We start from the raw sequence: 17,647 nt of genomic DNA on the forward strand, positions 1-17,647 counted from the left end.
CTTCCAGTAGACCTCTACCATCCCAAAATGTTCTTCCTTTTCTCAGGCCCAAAGCAATGGAGCCAGCCAGCCATGGACTGAACCTCCTGATACCATGAACCAAAATAAACCATTCCTTCTTTAAAGTGATTTTCTCAGGTCTTTTGTCACAGCAATGGAAAGCTGACCAATACAAATTGAATCATAGAGGCACATCTACTGGTCAAATTCATTAATGATGTCATCAAACTATTATGTGCCCTGCTGCAATGTAACATAAATAACATCACCTATGGCTTCTAATCACAAATATACAAATTGGACCCATAAAACCTATAGAAGTAATCTCTATAGGATACAAAGGAAAAATAAGGTCAAGCTAAATGACCCCATGAGGGACAAATTTAACAAATCCAGAAAGTAGAATATCATGTAGGAAAACAGGCCTGGCCTGCTCAGCAAGTCAAGGTCATGAAAGAGACAGTAGTGCCTGTAAAGAGACATAAGGATTCCACAGCCAGGACATGGGTGAAGCTGGGCTGAGGCTCAGCTTTAACAAGCCAAATAAGTCGGACATTTGGGAGAAAGCTGGAAAATCCTAAATGGCAACTGTGTATAAATAAAACAAACACAGAGAGCGAAGATCATCCACTGGAAAACACGCCTTACTACTTAGCATAGGGAGTATGATCTTACAGTTACATCATATCACACACACACATGCACGCACGCATGCACGCACTCAGGAATACACCTGAACTGTGAAAAGTGATCTTAGAGTAGTAATAAAGTGTTTTAATTTTCTTAATTTTATTTCTATGTATTTTCTAATTTCCCAGGATGTTCATCTATTGCATTTGCAACAATGAAAAATATGTTTTAAAAAGAAAACAAAATCCATTTAGGTCTTCCATTTTAAGAAATATACAAGACTGGATACCTTGGTCAGTGCTCCCACTGAAACAAAATATTGAGAAAGACTTAAAGTTCCTATTAAACGCATTAATGAAACTGGAAAAGTAAATACTTCTTCAACGAAAAAGGGAAGGGAGAAGAAAGTGTTAACTACAGAAACTTGCATGCTAAAATTTCAAAGGCATAAAAGGTATAGAACTTCTAAACTAGCTGTAAGGAAAACAGAATAAGAAAAAAAGGAACGAGGAGAGAAAACACAGACAGAAGTATGTGGTAGTTATGAGCTTATCTAAGTACAGTGTATGGTATGGTAACATAATTGCACTGAAGCCTCCAGTTTAAAGACAAAGATGGCCAGATTGGGTTTAAACATCCAACTACAAGCTGGGCATAGTGGCGCATACCTGTAATACCAGCACTTGGGAGGCTGAGGAAGGAGGATTGTGGCAAGTTCGAGACCAGCCTGGACTACAAAGTGAGCTCACAGCCAGCCTGAACTGCATACTGAGACCCTGTCTCAAAAAAGACCAAAAAAGAAAAAAAAAATCCAACTACATACATTTCACAAAAGGCACTTATACAATAAAAAGACTCAGGAAGTTCAAAAGAAAAATAACAGGAAGGAAGATCGAGAAAATAATAACCAAAGAAATCTGCTATCATTTCACTGGGTATTTTATAGATTAGGTAGATAACACATCATAAATAAATAGATATTTGAATATATATGTACACACATATATATGATTTATATATAAAAGCATTTGTAAGCATAGAGTTAAAACAAAATAACAGCTTTAACAGGAAGCTACAACAATTTAAAATGTATAAACAACTCATAAAATAGACTCAAAATATTGAAAGCAAAAATGACACAAACATGGGAGGATATTTGAAATCAATAATCATATGGGAAGTTTTCACATACCCCACTTAGCAATTATAAATCAAATGAATGAATAAATATAGACATATATGTTTTTAAATCTGTAACAGACTTGAAGAATATAACCAAGATTTATTTAAGGTACCTATAAAAGATATCACATATACAAAATGAGAAATTCAAGTTCTTTTTTTCTTTTCATTTTTATTTTAAAGTGGATTGAAACCCTGCCCCCTATGACCACAGAAACGTGGCCCACCATCCCGCCACCATCGAGGGAGACATGGAGAACCAGACAGGAGGGCAGAAACCCGGCCCACCCACCCCCATCCCCCACCCACCACCACGTGAGCCATGGTGAGCCTCAGAAACCTCGGTGAGCCTCCTGGGAAGGGGGAAACCCTGCCCAAAGGAGGAATATGCCAAGAAGATATCCAAAAGGGGAATAGCTGGATAGAATGGGATCTGTAATCCTAGTTTTGTGAGGAATCTCCACACTGATTTCCACAGTGGTTGTACCAGTCTGTACTCCTACTAACAGTGGAGAAGGGTGCCTTTTTCCCCACAGCCTCTCCAGCATTTGTTATTGGGTGATTTCTTGATGATAGGCATTTTTTTCTGGGATGAGATGGAATCTCAGTGTTGTTTTAATTTGCATTTCTTGAATGACCAATGATATTGAACATTTTTTCATATATTTATTTGGTGTCTGCATTTCTTCATCTGAGAAGTGTGTATTCATCTCAGATGGCCATTTTGGATTGTGTCTTTGAATTTGAGGGGCCTGATTTTCTTTGAATTTGAGGGGCCTGATTTTTTTTAATTCTTTATATATTCTAGATAGAAGTCCTTTGTCTGAGGGACAGTTGACTAAATTTTTTCCCAATTCATGGATTTTCTTTTCACCATGTTGGTGATTTCTTTAGATGTGCAAAAGCTTTTCAATAAGGTGAGGTCCTAGTTGTTGATTCTTTGAAGTATTCCCCATGCAATTTGGTTTTTGTTCATGAACTCTCTGCCTACCCATATGTCTTCAAGATTTCTACCTACTTTCTCTTCCAGGAGATTTAGTGTTTCTGTTTTAATATTTAGATCCATTTTGACTTTAGTATAGTGATGGTGATAGACATGGGTCTAGTTTTAGTCTTTGAAATATAGAAAGCCAATTTTTCTAACACCATTTATTGAAGAGGCTATCTTTCTTCCATGAACATATTTGGCCCCTTTGTCAAAGATAAGGTGGCTGAGTGTGTTTGTAATTGTATCTGCATCTTCTAATCTGCTCCACTGATCCTCAGGTCTGTTTTTGTTTATGTTTTTGTTTTTGTTTTGGTTTTTGTTTTTGTTTTTGTTTTTGCCAGTACTATGCTGACTTTATCAAAATAGCTTTGTAGTATAATTTCAAGTCAGGGATTGTGATGCCTCCTGCCTTGCCTTTATTGCCCAGGACTGACTTTGCTATTCTATGTCTCTTCTGCTTCCAGATGAATCTTAGGAATGTTTTCTCTAGATCTGTGAGGTATGCTAACGGTATTTTTATGGGGATTGTATTACATCTGTGCCACAATTTTGGAAGTATGTCCATTTTCACAACATTGGCTCTTCCTATCCATGAGCAAGGAATACCTTTCTTTTTCTGAAATCCTTTTTGATCCCTTTTTTCATAGTATTGTAACTTTTACTGTATAGATCTTTTACTTCCTTTGTTAGATTGATTCCTAAGTATTTCATTTTTTGGGATACTATTGTGAAGAGTACGGTTTCCCTAATTTCTCTCTCAGTGAGTTTGTTGTTTGTGTACAGGAATGCTATTAATTTTTCAATGTTGCCTTTGTATCCAGCTATGCTACTGAATTTGATTATTAAATCCACACGTCTTTTGGTGAAGTTTTTGAGGTCTTCTGTGTAGAGTACCATGTCATCTGTGAATAATGATAATTTCACTTCTTCCTTTTGTATCTTTATTCCTTTTATTTCTTTCTCTTGTCTAATTGCTCTAGCTAATATTTCCAGAACTATGTTGAATATGAGTGGTGACAGTGGACATCCTTGTGTTGTTCCTGATTTTAAAGTAAAAGCTTTCAGTTTTTGTCCATTTAGTATGATGGTTGTTGCTTCGTCACAGATGGCTTTGATCAGATTGAGGTAAAGACCATTTATTCTGATTTTCTGTAGGGTTTTTATCATGAATGAGTGTTGGACCTTATCAAAGGCTTTTGCTGCATCTATTGTGATGATCATGTGATTTTATTATTTTTGGCTCTATTGACATGGTGTACTACATTTATTGATTTGTATATATTGAACCATCCCTGCATTCCTGGGATAAATCCTACGTGGTCATGCTGTATAATCTTCTTGATGATTTACTGCCTTTTCTTTGCTAGTATTTTATTAAAGATTTTTACATCTATGTTCATTAGGGAGACTGACCTGCAGTTCTCTTTTTCTGGTTGGGTCTTTCTCTGGTTTTGGTATCATAGTAATACTTGCCTCCAGGAATTGAGTTAAAGAGTATTGCTTCCCTTTCAATTTCATTTAAGAATTTGTAGAATATTAGCATTAAATCTTCTCAAAATTTCTTGTAGAATGCAGCTGTGACTACATCAGGACCTGCACTCTTTTCTTCATTGGTAATTTTTTCATTATATTTTCAATTTCATTGACAGATATTCGGTTATTCAAAAGTTTTGCAGCTTTTTGATTCAGCTTTGGTAATTTATAGGTTTCTAGGAATCTGTCTGTTTCTGCTGTGTTTTCCATCCAATGAGTGTAAAAGTATGTATTGAAGTATGTATTGATAATTTTCTGAATTTCCACAAGATCTGTAGTGATTTCAACCTTTTCATTCCTTATTGCATGAATTTGAGTTTTTTCTTTCCTTCTTTTGGTAAGGTTGGCTAGAGGGTTTATCAATTTTATTTATTCTTTCAAAGAACTAATTCTGTGATTCATTAATTTTTTGTATTTTTTTAGTCTCCATTGCATTAATTTCTGCTCCAATTTTTATAATTTCCTCCCTGCTTTGGGCTTTGGGCTTGACTTGCTCTTCTTTTTCTAGAAGCTTAAGGTGCAGCATTATGTTGTTTATTTGTGCTCATTCTATTTTCCTAATGTGAGAATTCACCGCTACAAATTTCCCTCTGAGGACTGCCTTCAGTGCATCCCACAGGTTCCAATAAGTTGTATTTGCATTTTTGTTTGATGGCAGATATTGTTTAATTTTTTGCTTAATTTCATCTGTGACCCATTGGTTGTTCAGGAGAGTGTTATTTAATTTCAACATGTTTATGGAGTTTTTGTGGTTTCTTTTGTTAATAACTTTCAGTTCCCTTGCACTATGGTCAGATATTATGCGTGGAATAATTTCAGTTCCTTTGCATTAACTTAAGCATGTTCTATGAGGTAGTATATGGTCTCCTTTGGAGACCATCTTGTGTGCATCTGAGAAAAATGTGTATTCTGAGGTTGTTGGGTAGAACACTCCATGAAGTTCTACTAAGTTCATTTGTTCACAAGTTTGGCTCAGTTATGTCATTTCTTTGCTGAGTTTTTTTCTAGTTGATCTATCTTTTTGTGACAATTGGGTGTTGAGTTCCCTTGTTACAACTGTGTTATTGCTTATTTGATTTTTCATGTCTATTAATATTTGTCTTATATAGTTGGTGCTCCTGTATTTGGTGAATATATGTTTATGATTCTTATCTCTTTCTCTTGAAATTTCCCCCTAACATGTATGTAGTGATCTTCTTTATCTCTTTTGATCATTCTTGGTTTGACATTCACATTGTCTGCAAATAAAATTTCTACCCCTGATTTTTTCTGGGTTTCTGTTGCATAGAGTACTGTTTTCCATCCTTTTACATTCAGTCTAAGAATTTCCCTTTGAGTTAAATGTGTTTTTTGTATACAGCATATTGAGATTGATTTTGTTTCTTGATCCACTCTGCCAGTCTGCTTCTTTTGATTGGTGAATTGAGACCATTTACATTCATGGTTATAACTGCTTCATATTGGCTTATCTTTGTCATATTATTTTCCTGCTGCTGGTACCTTACTCTTCCCCTCTGTTTAATAGCTTGTCCTGTTTGGTGGTTTCTTTCTGTTGTTATTCTTGGAATTGTGGTCATTTTTATCTCTTTCTACAATATCTTTCAGTACTCTTTGTAGGGTTGGTTTGGTAGTCATGAATTTCTTCTGTTGTTCTTCATTCTGGAAGTATCTTATTTCTCCATTAATTTTGAAATACTATTTTTTAGCATACATCAGTCTGGGTTGGGAGTTGTTTTCTTTCAGGACTTAAATACTTCACTCCAAGCTCTTCCTGACTTGATGATTTGTGTTGAGAAGTCTGCCATGATTTTGATGGGCTTGCCTTTATAGGTGATCTGTTTTCTCTAACAGTTTTTAATAGTATGTTCTTGTGCTGAATTTCTAGGATCTTGATTATTATATGTCTGGGTGTAGACTTATTTTGGTTATGGCAAATTGGAGTACTGTATGCATCACTTAACTGTATTTAATATTTTTTCCCATGGTTGGGAAATTTTCTGCAAATTCTTCTGCAAATAGTCTTTTTATGTCATTTGTGTTGACCCCTGCTTTTTTGTTCACACTTATCAGTCTTATATTATTTCTTTAGACCATCTTGCCACTGTTGAATTGTTATTTCCTGGTTCCTTGTACTTTTAAGAGATCTTTCCTTTCATGATCACTATGCGCCATGCTGTCTTCAAGGTCTGACTATCTTCAGTTTTGTTCAAGCAGTTTTGTGAGCTTTCAAGTGGAATTTTACGTTCTTGGATATCTCTTTGAATCTCTTTCATGCATTCTAATGCTTTCCTATATTGTTCATTACAGGTTTCTTTCATTTTCCTATGTTCCTCTATTTTTTACCTATGTCTTCTTTAGATGTGCTGAGCAATTCTTTCATAATTGTTGTCATTTCTTTTTTTACCTGAGAGATTATTTCTGATGTGATTTATTCTATAGCCTCATAGAATTGTTTCTTTACTTCAATTGCTATCATTTCAGAAATTTCAGGTGTGTGACTTCCAATTTCTTCTACACCAATCTCTCCTGGATTTGTTCTGGGTGGGCTAGCGTCTGAGATTGCATTTTGCTCCTTTGTCTTGATATTTTCTCTTTCAATTTTTTTTTTTTTTTGCTTTCTCTGATGATCCTTGTGAGTTTTGGTAGTAAGTAGCTATATCACTAGTATCAAGGCCTCTCTAGGAAAAGTCTGTTCTTCAGGGATATCTTCTGTGTGGAGGAGTTTACATTTGATTCTTGGTTTGTGTCAGTCCCAAGATCCCACCTTCCCAATTAATTGAGACTGGGATGTTGGTTGCTGTTTGGCTTAGTGCCCACCTCTTTTGTGTAGGGCTGTGGTGAGGTTATCACCCCACAGCTGCCCAATATTGTTACACAAGGGAGAATAACTGATTACAACAGATATGACATCCTACTTACAGTAGTACAATTAGCAATAATGGTAGCATCAAGCACAATTTAGAAATTGACAAACTGTGTTAACTATTGATTTTGTACTTTAGACCATAGAAGCAAAGTCTATAGTTATATAACAGAACCAATCATAAATTAGGAGTTTGTACGCAAAGTGTTTCCCCTTATTAGAGTGGATTTACCCCAGGTTCCACCAGATGAGCCAGTTGCCAAGTCCCAGATGTTTCCTATGCTTGCTCCTATTCTGCAGTATAGAGAATGGGCCGGGTACCTGGGTTCCTCTGGACCAAGGTTCCCTTGATGGTGAGGAGCCAGGGTTTCTTCCTTCCCATGTAGGTCACTGCGGTTCCTTCAATGGCCAAGAAATGATGAGAAGGGTTTCTCCCTACCCACACAGCTTACCAAGGTTCCCATGGTAGTAGAAAGGCAATGGATTGGGTTCCTAGTTGTTAAGTTGATACTTCTTAGCAACTGATATAAAGGCTGATAGGTGGAGGAAAAGGAGGAGGTGGAGAAGAGAGAGGAGTTGACATCTGAAGGTTCATTTTCTATCTCTGCCAACTGTACTTGGCAGCCAATGGCTTGTAAAGGTGTTTCTTTCTACATGTGTGTACTCTGCTTCAGGACCTTTCCAGCGGATGGTAGGAACTGGGCCTCCTACCACATGGCCTGTCTTCCTAGTGTGGCAACACCAGTAGGTTGGAGGGCCTGGGGGCTTCCCTACCTGCTTTACCTCAGAGATGCATTTTCTGTTGGGCTACCTAATGAGTTTGGAAACTAAAGGTTCATGTATGTTTCCAAAGTAAATTCAAAGCCACTTTGCTTTCAAAAAAGTAAATTAAGTAAAGGATCTTCTTCAATGTAACTGTTAATTTGAGAACATATATGATGATGTATAAACTGTGTTACATTTAGATTTGCAAATCACCAGTAGTAAGGATTCAAATTCTGATTTTCAAATCCCAGACATGCAACTCTTACAGAAGTTGCTTCAGAAGGTCTGGAGATGTGTGTGCCTTCTTGGCTGTGGGAAATAGAGTGCTCTGTGTCTTCCCAGGGCCTGGACCTGATTCCCAGGGAACAGAGGAGCAGCCCCCACTTCCTGTACATATCTCTCAGTCCCTCTCTCTGGTAGGCAGCTCTGGGAAGAGAACAATGTCCTGCAGGTGAATGTTGCTCCTGTTGGGGAAGGAACACTGAGGAGGCACTTTTAGTCTCACATTTGCTGCTCAGCAAATACTTGCCCTGTGAACCCAGGATGTGTGTTCCTGCAGGCGGGTAGAGAGAGTGGGAGGAACTTCAAAGATCCAGGGAAAAACCCAGGGGGATTTTGTTTCTCAGATACCAAATTGTGCTTCAATTTCATGTATCTTTGCTCCAAGAGTGCTAGTTAATAGCATAACTACAAAGGTATGACTAAGTTTGTATACTTAATATTACCAAGAGCTGTAACAAAGAAAAACCATAGAGTATAGCAAACCATTCTATTTTTTATTTTTTTATTTTTTAATTTAACAGATAAAAGAATGAAAACATCTTAACAAAACCACTCTAAAAACATAACCACTGCCTGCTTTCCTAGAAAAAAACTTCTTTCAGAAATGTTTCCGAACTATTGTGCTGCTGGGTGTTGTGTGCAGCACTCATTGCTGTGTCTGAAAAGCAGAAGAGTCTCAGCCTTTGACTCTCAGGAGCCCTCTTTATCAGGACTCAGCAGGCCTGCCAAATAGTTTTTGTCCTTCTCTCATCTAGGAGCAGTTTGACCTCTATCTATCCTAGCTCAGCACAGCCCCTACCCTGTGCTTTTAGAAATGGTGTCTGTTAGCTAAGCATGGTAGTGCATGCCAATAATTTCAGCTCCCTGTCAGACTGAGGCAAGAGGACTGCAAGTGTGAGCTTAGCCTGGGAATCTTAGCAACATAGCAATACCTTGAAAAAAAAAACTCTTTAGAGGCTGTGGATGTAGCTCAGATTAAAGGATCCAGATTAAATCTCCAGGACCACAGGAAGCAAAAAGGAAAAGAGAGAAGAGAGAGAGAAAGAATGACAGAGAGAGGGAGGAAAAAGACAAAGACAAAAAGAAAAAGAAAGGAACTAAGGAAGGTAGGAGGGGAGAAAGGAAGGAAATATGAGAAAGACAGGGAAGGAAAGAACAAGAGAAACTATAAAGGAAGGAAGGTAGGAAGGGAGAAAGTGATGAAGGAAGGCAGAAAGGGCGTGAGCAGGTTTACAGAGATTCCTATAGTCTGGATCTGACTTGAGTGTTCCTCGAGGTGCCTGTGTTGAAGTTCATTCTCACTATGGGAATGAGAAGAAAGAAACTTAATCCCCTCCTCTGTTTAGAGAGGAACCTTTGGAGATGTTTACATGAGAATGAGTCATCAGAGTGGGGCCCATGATGAACCCTGGTGGCTTCAAGAGGAGAGGGCCAGGAGAGGGCCAGCAGACACAGTGTTATGGTTTGTGTCAGGATGTCCCCCCAAAGCCTCATACAGTCATGGAGTGGGTTTCTAGAGTTTATGATTGATTTATGGTCCAATATTGGAACTATGGATGTGAGTGCTACACCTGCCCTGGGGCAGATAGTTTGCATACAGTGTAAGGGAGGGAAAGAGGCTGCTTGCCACCCTTCCTCCGTGTTGTTCTTGTTGCTTTTGCTGTTTTCTGCCGCCATGAACTGTTGCCTTCTGCCATGTGCCACTCTACCTTGGAACCAGCTGAGTATGGCCTGAAACCTCCATGAACAGTGAGCTAAATAAACCTTTCCTTCCTTAATTTTGGATGTCAGGTATTTTGTCTCAGCAACAAGAGAAAAGTAACCAAGGCAAAATTGGCACCAGAGAAGTGGGATCATTGCTGTGACTATACCTGACCATGTGGTTTAAGACCCTTTGGGAATTGCTTGTGGGAAGAGTTTGGAAAGGTTTGGAGATGTTGCCTGAAAGAGTAGAGCTGGAATGCCTTCGGTTGTTCTATATGGGTGATTCTGGTCAGAGCTCAGATGACCAGAAGGCCGATAGAAATCCTGCCAGTAAAGACCAGGCTCAGGAGGTTTCTGCTTGGAACGACTGCATTGGGTTCTGGACTCCAGATGACAAGTGTTATGGCTTGGCAGAAAGTTTGTTTGCATTTTGCTTGTGCCCAGAGATTTTTGCCTAAGACTGAGATTAAGGGCGGTGGACTAATTAATCTGGCAGAAGAAATTTCAAGGCAGTCAAATGTTGAGGCAGTGGCATGGTTATAGCTGGGGCTTTTTCCCAGATTTACGTTGAGAATCAAGAGCAAAGAGCCCAGCAGGATGATTTAAAATGTTGTGAGCTTGGCCAGAAAGGAAGCTCCAGTAAAGCTGTAGACTGCAAAAATAGAGCTGAGGAGATCTCCATTGCTGAGAAGGAAGAAGAGAATGGAAAAGATGGCCTGAGGGCACCACAAGCAGCAAGTCTCCACCTTTTGCAGCCTCAGAACTGCAAAATGAAAGACTTTGCTTTGAGAAGAAAGCCATAGAGCACCATGTTCCAGAATGGCAGCAGCATAGAGAATTTTTTCCTCAGAATCAGGTTCAGAGTGCCCAGTGATCCTGGCACTTGACCCCTATGGCCAAGAGAGGGGAAAACTTGGGTAGTGCTCCAGGTGGCAGTAGACCTTGGGATCATCCAAATGGCACTCGCTTTAGGTGCATACAGAATACAAGAGTTCTGAGGTTAAGAAGGCTTACACCTCGATTTTAGAAGAAGGCGTGGGAGGCCAGGCAGTGTGCCCCTGAGAGGGCAGTGTGTAAAGCTGTGAGTGTGAAGCAAAAGGTGCACTGGAGACACCAGAAGTTTGGAAAAGTCAGGAATGTGGATCATCTAAGGAAAGCTGCAAGGAGGGAGCAAAATGGGCCTAAGAGAGAAGCTGTGGGAGCTGTAACCACAGTGCCATAGGGGTGGAGTCGTGCAGACCCTTTGGAGCTCACAATGTGCCACAGATTGGCTCAGATGCTGGACGTGGAACTAAAGGACTTAATATTTTTCCTGCTGGATTTTGGATTTGCTTTGGTCCCAATGCTTTGTATCCTTCTGTTTGTACCTTTTGGAATAGTAATGTTTATTTTATGCCATTGAATGTTGGAAGTGTTTAACTTTTCATTTGTACAGGGCCTTGCAACTAAGAGTTTGCTTACATCTTGGAGGTCACTTGGGACTCGGACTTGCAGCAGTGTTGAAATTGTTAGGACTTTGGCAACTCTTGCAGGTGGACTAAATGTCTTTTGTATAAAGGGACATGGGTGAGTCTTTGGGGACCAGGGGTGGAATGTTATGGTTTGTGTCAGGATGTCCCTCCAAAGCCTCATGCAGTCATGGAGTGGGTTTCTAGAGTTTATGATTGATTTATGGTCCAATATTGGAACTATGGATGTGAGTGCTACACCTGCCCTGGGGCAGATAGTTTGCATACAGTGTAAGGAAGGGAAAGAGGCTGCCTGCCACCCCTCCTCTGTGATGTTCTTGTTGCTTTTGCTGTTTTCTGCTGCCGTGAATAGCTGCCCTTGCCATGTGCCACTCTGCCTTGGAACCAGCTGAGTATGGACTGAAACCTCCATGAAAAGTAAGCTAAGTAAACCTTTCCTTCCTTAATTTTGTGTCTCAGTTATTTTGTCTCATCAATGAGAGAAAAGTAAGTAAGACACACAGGTGTGCTCTTCCCATTTCTCCCTTGCTTCCCAGAAGCAGAAGCAGCCCTACCCTTGACCAGACCCCTGAGCCAAAAAAACCTGTGTCCTGGCAACTTCCTAGTCTGCTCTAAGGTGACAGATGAGACAGGACAAGACTGGAATAGACTTCACCAGCTCTGAGGCCAGGAGATGTCCTGTGCTGTCCACCTGCCCTCCATGCCCTGGGCCCTAGAAGGTCAAGGCTGTCAGCCTGGCTTCCAGAGAGGGCTTTGGAACACAGATAGGGCCAGGAGGCAACCCCTTCCTGAAGAGGCACCTGGAGGCACAGCTCTTTGCATTTCAGGAGCAGCCCCAAAGCTGTGCACTGTCCAGGGTGACCTGAGTCCTTCAGTGCCCGACCCAGGAGCTCTCCACAGTCTGCCATGAATAAAGGTGGTGATATCACCTGGCAAGTCTATGCTTGAGCGCTTCTATTGTTAGGTCCAGTGGGCCTGGGGTCAGGGGTCAGCAGACACACCCTCACCAAGATGATCTTACTCTCAAATGTAGATAGAGGAAGAGGAGTCAGGCAAGACCAGGGCAAAGCCAAAGTAGTTTTCTTGTAGGTATTACAGGAAGTGATACAAAACCACCCCTGGGAAGGAGTGCGGTGCTCAGAACTGCAACCACCAAATCTGGGGCAACGGTCATATTTTATAGAGTAGGGGTCCCTATTCCACCCTCCTGAGCATCCACACTTGATAAATTGGACATTAGGCTTTTGGCTAGGGGATCACTCTTGTGAACTCTAGGGAAATTTTGCAGAGCAGCTTGTGCTAGGGACGTTACCTACTGGAAAGGAAAGTAAGAGGGGGTGTAGATTACACAGACACAAATGTGACTCTCTCTCAGCTTCAAACTGCAAAGCTGCTTGGAAATTGTTTGGTGCTCATAGCCACACAGAGCCTGTATTTTCCACTCTCTAAAAAGGGCCTGGGTCTTTCACTCTCCTGAGGGTTCCCTTCTCATGCTATACTATATAAGAACATTTAAAATATGAGTATTGAAGCAATTTGAATATTAAAATAATGAACACTACAGTTCTAAATATCTCCCTACAATAACTGCCCTCATTTGCTCTCACAGTGGAGTTCTGGGAGAGTGTCGACACACACATGTAACCCCTATTGCCTTGCTTTTATACTGAGTGATACTTCCTGTTGTTCTATTTTTTTATTACATAAGTATTTTAAATTTTAGAAGGTCTTGATTTTCTCAGCCCTTGTACATTAGAGAATAACTACGTGGAAGTCTTACATTCCTGGCCCTGGGGCATAATAATACCAGAAGTGATCTTTTTCTTTAAAGTGTTTTTTGAAGAACACCTTGATAATGTGCAATAGAGTCCCAGCTCTGGACACAGCTAAGTTGCACATGGTGGAGGTGAAGGTTGAGGAGCTCTGGCTGGTTCTCCAGCTGAGAAGGCTCTCAGCAGTCATCTGAAGGTATCCAGTTCCACTATTTGCTTTTGGGTACCACGGAAGCAAAGAAGAACCAGAAAATGCAAAAGCCATCAGCAAGAAGCAAATTAGTGCTGAACTATCTCTTGCTTATTTGAATGTCTCGGAACTAAACTGAGACAGCACTGACATAAACAAACGCACACTGCCTTCCTACTCTATCGCCTCCATGATTAGGATCTTGCTCCTCAAAGCGGTCCTGCTCTAGGTGAAGCAGAACAAAGAGGGTGAATGATTGAAACTGTCTGAAAATCTGTACATCTTTAAAGAAGATTTTCCTCCCTTCAACATGCTAATACATCAGCTCATTGTCCATTTTCTTATGGCACTGACAAAATTTCTTATGGCGGTCTTCACCAGTGGCTTCATCGTGGTGGTGAATCTGGTGGACTTCATCAGGCAGAGACAAATGGCTCCTCTGGATCTGCTCATTTCCTGCCTGGGGACTTCAAGGATTACTCTGCAGGTGCTCGTCTTCCTTGCACATCTGGCTCATCTCTCCTTCATGAAAGAGTCGATACTCGCTGAGCTTAGTACAAGTTTTATGTTTGTAAGCACCTTGAAGGTTTGGTTGGCCACGTGGCTTGGCGTTTTCTACTGTGCCAAGATTGCCACCATCCAGAACCCCCTGTTGTTCTGGCTGAAGCTGAGGATTTCCAAGTTGGTTCCGTGGCTGATTCTGGAGTCTGTGCTGTATGCATCCATCAGTACTGGCATCTTTGCAAAACATGCACGGACTATTATCGAAAATGCTTTGATCAACTTTTTCTCCAAAAATGCAACTCAAACCAAAGGAATAGACATTGTATCACTTTCTCTTTTGGCTTTTCATCTGACAGTGCCATTAATTATCTTCCTCATTGCTGCTCTGCTCTTGATTTTCTCCCTGGGGAGACATGCCCAGCAGATGAGAACCATTGATATGGGAATCCAGGACCCCCGCAGGGGTGCTCCCATCAGGGCAATGCTGTCCATCTTGTCCTTTCTACTGCTCTACTTCTTCCACTACATGGTGGCCATATTGTTCGCTTTTCAAGCATTGCAGTTTGGAAGCTTCCTCTTTGAGTTCTGCATCTTCGTGGCTGGCACCTACCCCTCTATACACTCTGTCATCTTAATTGTAGGAAATCCTACACTGAAAGAAAACGCAAAGAAGTTCCTGCTCTGTGGTCAGTGCGGTCAGTGAGAAGGATTTGTATCAGTTGAAAGGATCTAGGAGTCAATGGCTTCCCTGTGTCTGTCTCCCCTCACTCACCTAGCAAATATTCTATTCACAAATGTATAGTTCAACATCAAAGCCTGTGCATCCTGAGACACTGTTATAGATTTTCCACCTTCACAAAAAGTGACATTGACCTGTAACATACAAAAAAATGCCTTTGGGTTACATATATGTCAGTAGAAGAGAGAGAGAGAGAAAGAGAGAGAATGGGGGAGAGAGAGAGAGAGAAAGAGAGAGAGAACTCTGTTCTTCTCACATCTGCTGTTCAGCAAATACTTGCTCTTTGAAGCCAGGAGGTGTGTTCCTGCAGGTAGGTAGAGAGAGTGGGAGCAACTTCAAGCATCCAGGGGAAAACCCAGGAGGACTTTGTTTATCAGATATCAAACTGTGCTTCAATTTCATGTAGCTTTGCTCTCATAATACTCCTTAATACCATAACTCGGAAGGTATGACTAAATTGTTATACTTTTAATATTACCAAGATTTGTAACAAAGTAAAACTACAAAGTATAATAAAGCATTCTAAAAGCATGGACACTGACTGCTTTCCTTGAAATAAATTTCCTGCTGAAATGTTGCCAAGTTATTGTGCTGCTGGATGTTGTGCACAGTACTCATTGCTGTATCTTAAGAGCAGAAGAATCTCAGCCTTGTCTCTCTGGAGCCCACTTTATCTGGACTCAACAGCCCTGCCAAAGTGCTTTTGTCCTTTCCTCATCCATCAGCAGTTTGACCTCTACCTATCCTGGCACAGTACCCATTCCTCTGCTTTTAATGTGGCCTCCTACCTAAGCCTGGTAGTGCATGCCTATAATTTCAGGACTCTGGGAGGCTGAGGCAGGAGGACTGCATGTGTGAGCCTAGCCTGGGCAACTTAGCCACAGAGCAATAACTTCACGAAAAAAAATTTTAGAGATTTCAGATGTGGCTCATTGTAAAGGCCCCAGTTACATCCACAGAACGATGGGAAACAAAAAGGGAAAAGAGGGGAGAGAGAGAGAGAGAGAGAGAGAGAGAGAGAGAGAGAGAGAGAAAGAGAGAGAGAACACAAAGACAGGAGGAGAGAAAGTAAGATAGGCAGGAAAAAAGAAAGAAATGATAAGAGACAAAGAAAGAAGAAAGAAAAAAGGAAGGAAGTGGGAAGAAGGAAGGAAGAAAGGAAGGAAGGAGAGAAGGAGGGAAATAAGAGGGGAAGTAAGGGCGATGGCTGTAGTCTGGACTTGGCTTGAGTGTCCCTCAAGGTGGCTGTGCGGAACTTTGGGGAATGAGAAGGAAAAAATTTAATGCCCTCTGCTGTTTAGAAAGGAAGGTTTGAGAGTGTTTACAGTGGGGTGAGTCATCTGAGAGGGGCCCATGATGAACCCAGGTGGCTTCAGAAGAGGGCTGGGCATGGAGCAGACACAGCTGTGCTCTCACCCTCTCTCCCCTGCTACCCAGAAGCAGGTGCAGCCCTGCCCTGGGACCAGAACTGTGAGCCAAGAAAAATGTGTCCCGGTAACTCCCTGGTCTGCAGAAAGTGACAGGATGAGATAGGACAGCACAGGCCTGGACCTCACTGGTCTGAAGCCAGAAGATGTCCTGTGTTGTCCACCTGGCCTCCATGCCCTGGGCCCCAGGAGGTCAAGGCTGTCAGCCTGGCTTCCAGAGAGGGCTTTGGAACACAGATAGGGCCAGGAGTCAGCCCCTTCCTGAAGAGGTACCTGGAGGCACAGCTCTTTGCATTTCAGGAGCAGCCCCAAAGCTGTGCACTGTCCAGGGTGACCTGAGTCCTTCAGTGCCCGACCCAGGAGCTCTCCACAGTCTGCCATGACTGAAGGTGGTGACTTCACCTGGGAAGTCCAAGTCTGAGCGCTTCTATTATTAGGTCCGGTGGGCCTGGGGTCAGCAGTCAGCAGACGCGTCCTCGCTGGCCAGTCTCTCTCTGACATGGAGAGAGGAAGAGGAGCCAGGAAGGCCAGTGCAAAGTGAAGGTACTTTTCTTGTAGGTGATGCAGGAATCATTAGGAAGCCACCCCCATGAAGGAGTGGGTGCTCAGACCTGCAACAATGCCCAAATCTGGGGCAGCAGCCCTGTTTTATGGGGTAGGGTCCTGACTACCCGCTCCTGAGACTCTTGATTGATGGGATACTGGGCTTGCGGCTAGGGGTTCAGTCTTGTGGGCTATAGTGGAATTTTTCAGAGCAGATTATTTTGCAGACATCACCTACTGGAAGAGAAATTTTAGGTGGGGTAGTAGCTTACAGAGACACAAGTGTTACAGGCTTTCAGCTCAAAATCACAAAGTTGTTTGGAAATAGTTTGGTGCTTATACACACACAAAGCCTGCATTTGCCACCCTCTAAAAAGGACCTGGGTCTTCTACCCTCCAGAAGGTCCTTTCTGACCCTACCCTATATACAGACATTTAAAATGGGAGTATTGCAACCATATGCATATTAAAATAATGAACATGGAAATTCTAAATATCTCCCAACAGTAAATGCGCTCATTCAGGCTCACGCTGGGCTATTGCTCCGTTGTCTCTGATGCCTGGAATGCTTATTGCCTTGCTTTTATACTGAGTGATACTCTGTGTTGTGTACTGTATATTTTACTATATAGCTACTTTGAAATTTAGGTCTTTTGGTTCCCAGTACCGGAGGGGGGGGGGGGAAGAAATTTAGGTCTTGATTTTCTCAGGCTTTGTACATTAGAGAATTACTACATGAGAGTCATACTTCGCTGGCCATGGGACATAATGATAGTGGAAGTTATCTTTAAAAAAAAAAAACTGGGGAGGTTGAAGAACACCTTGACAATGTGAAGTTGATCTCAGGTGTGGCACAAATAGTTACTCGTAGTGGAGATGAAGGCTGAGGAGCTCTGGCTGGTTCTCCAGCTGAGAAGGCTCTTAGCAGTCATCTGAAGGTATCCAGTTCCAGTATTTGCTTATGGGAACCGTGCAAGCTAAGAAGAACTAGACAATGCAAAAAGCATCAGCAAGAAGCAAATTTTTGCTGAACTATCTCTTGCTTATTTGAATGTC

The 17,647-nt window shown here is 41.4% G+C and overlaps 1 protein-coding gene across 1 annotated transcript; it reads left to right on the plus strand.

Moving 5' to 3' along the window:
• The first annotated feature begins 13,688 nt into the window (after positions 1–13,688).
• LOC102027764 (taste receptor type 2 member 1-like) lies at positions 13,689–14,585 on the plus strand. Its single transcript, XM_005407098.1, has one exon. The coding sequence runs from the start codon at positions 13,689–13,691 to the stop codon at positions 14,583–14,585; it is 897 nt and encodes a 298-aa protein (XP_005407155.1).
• Positions 14,586–17,647: the final 3,062 nt, after the last annotated feature.

This window comes from Chinchilla lanigera, unplaced genomic scaffold (assembly GCF_000276665.1).
Source record: "Chinchilla lanigera isolate Chin_1 unplaced genomic scaffold, ChiLan1.0 scaffold00103, whole genome shotgun sequence".
NCBI classification, from domain to species: Eukaryota; Metazoa; Chordata; class Mammalia; order Rodentia; family Chinchillidae; genus Chinchilla; species Chinchilla lanigera.

What these genes read in the sequence shown, in the direction of transcription:
- LOC102027764 (XM_005407098.1), top strand. Translation starts at nt 13,689, where the DNA reads ATGCTAATACATCAGCTCATTGTCCATTTTCTTATGGCACTGACAAAA.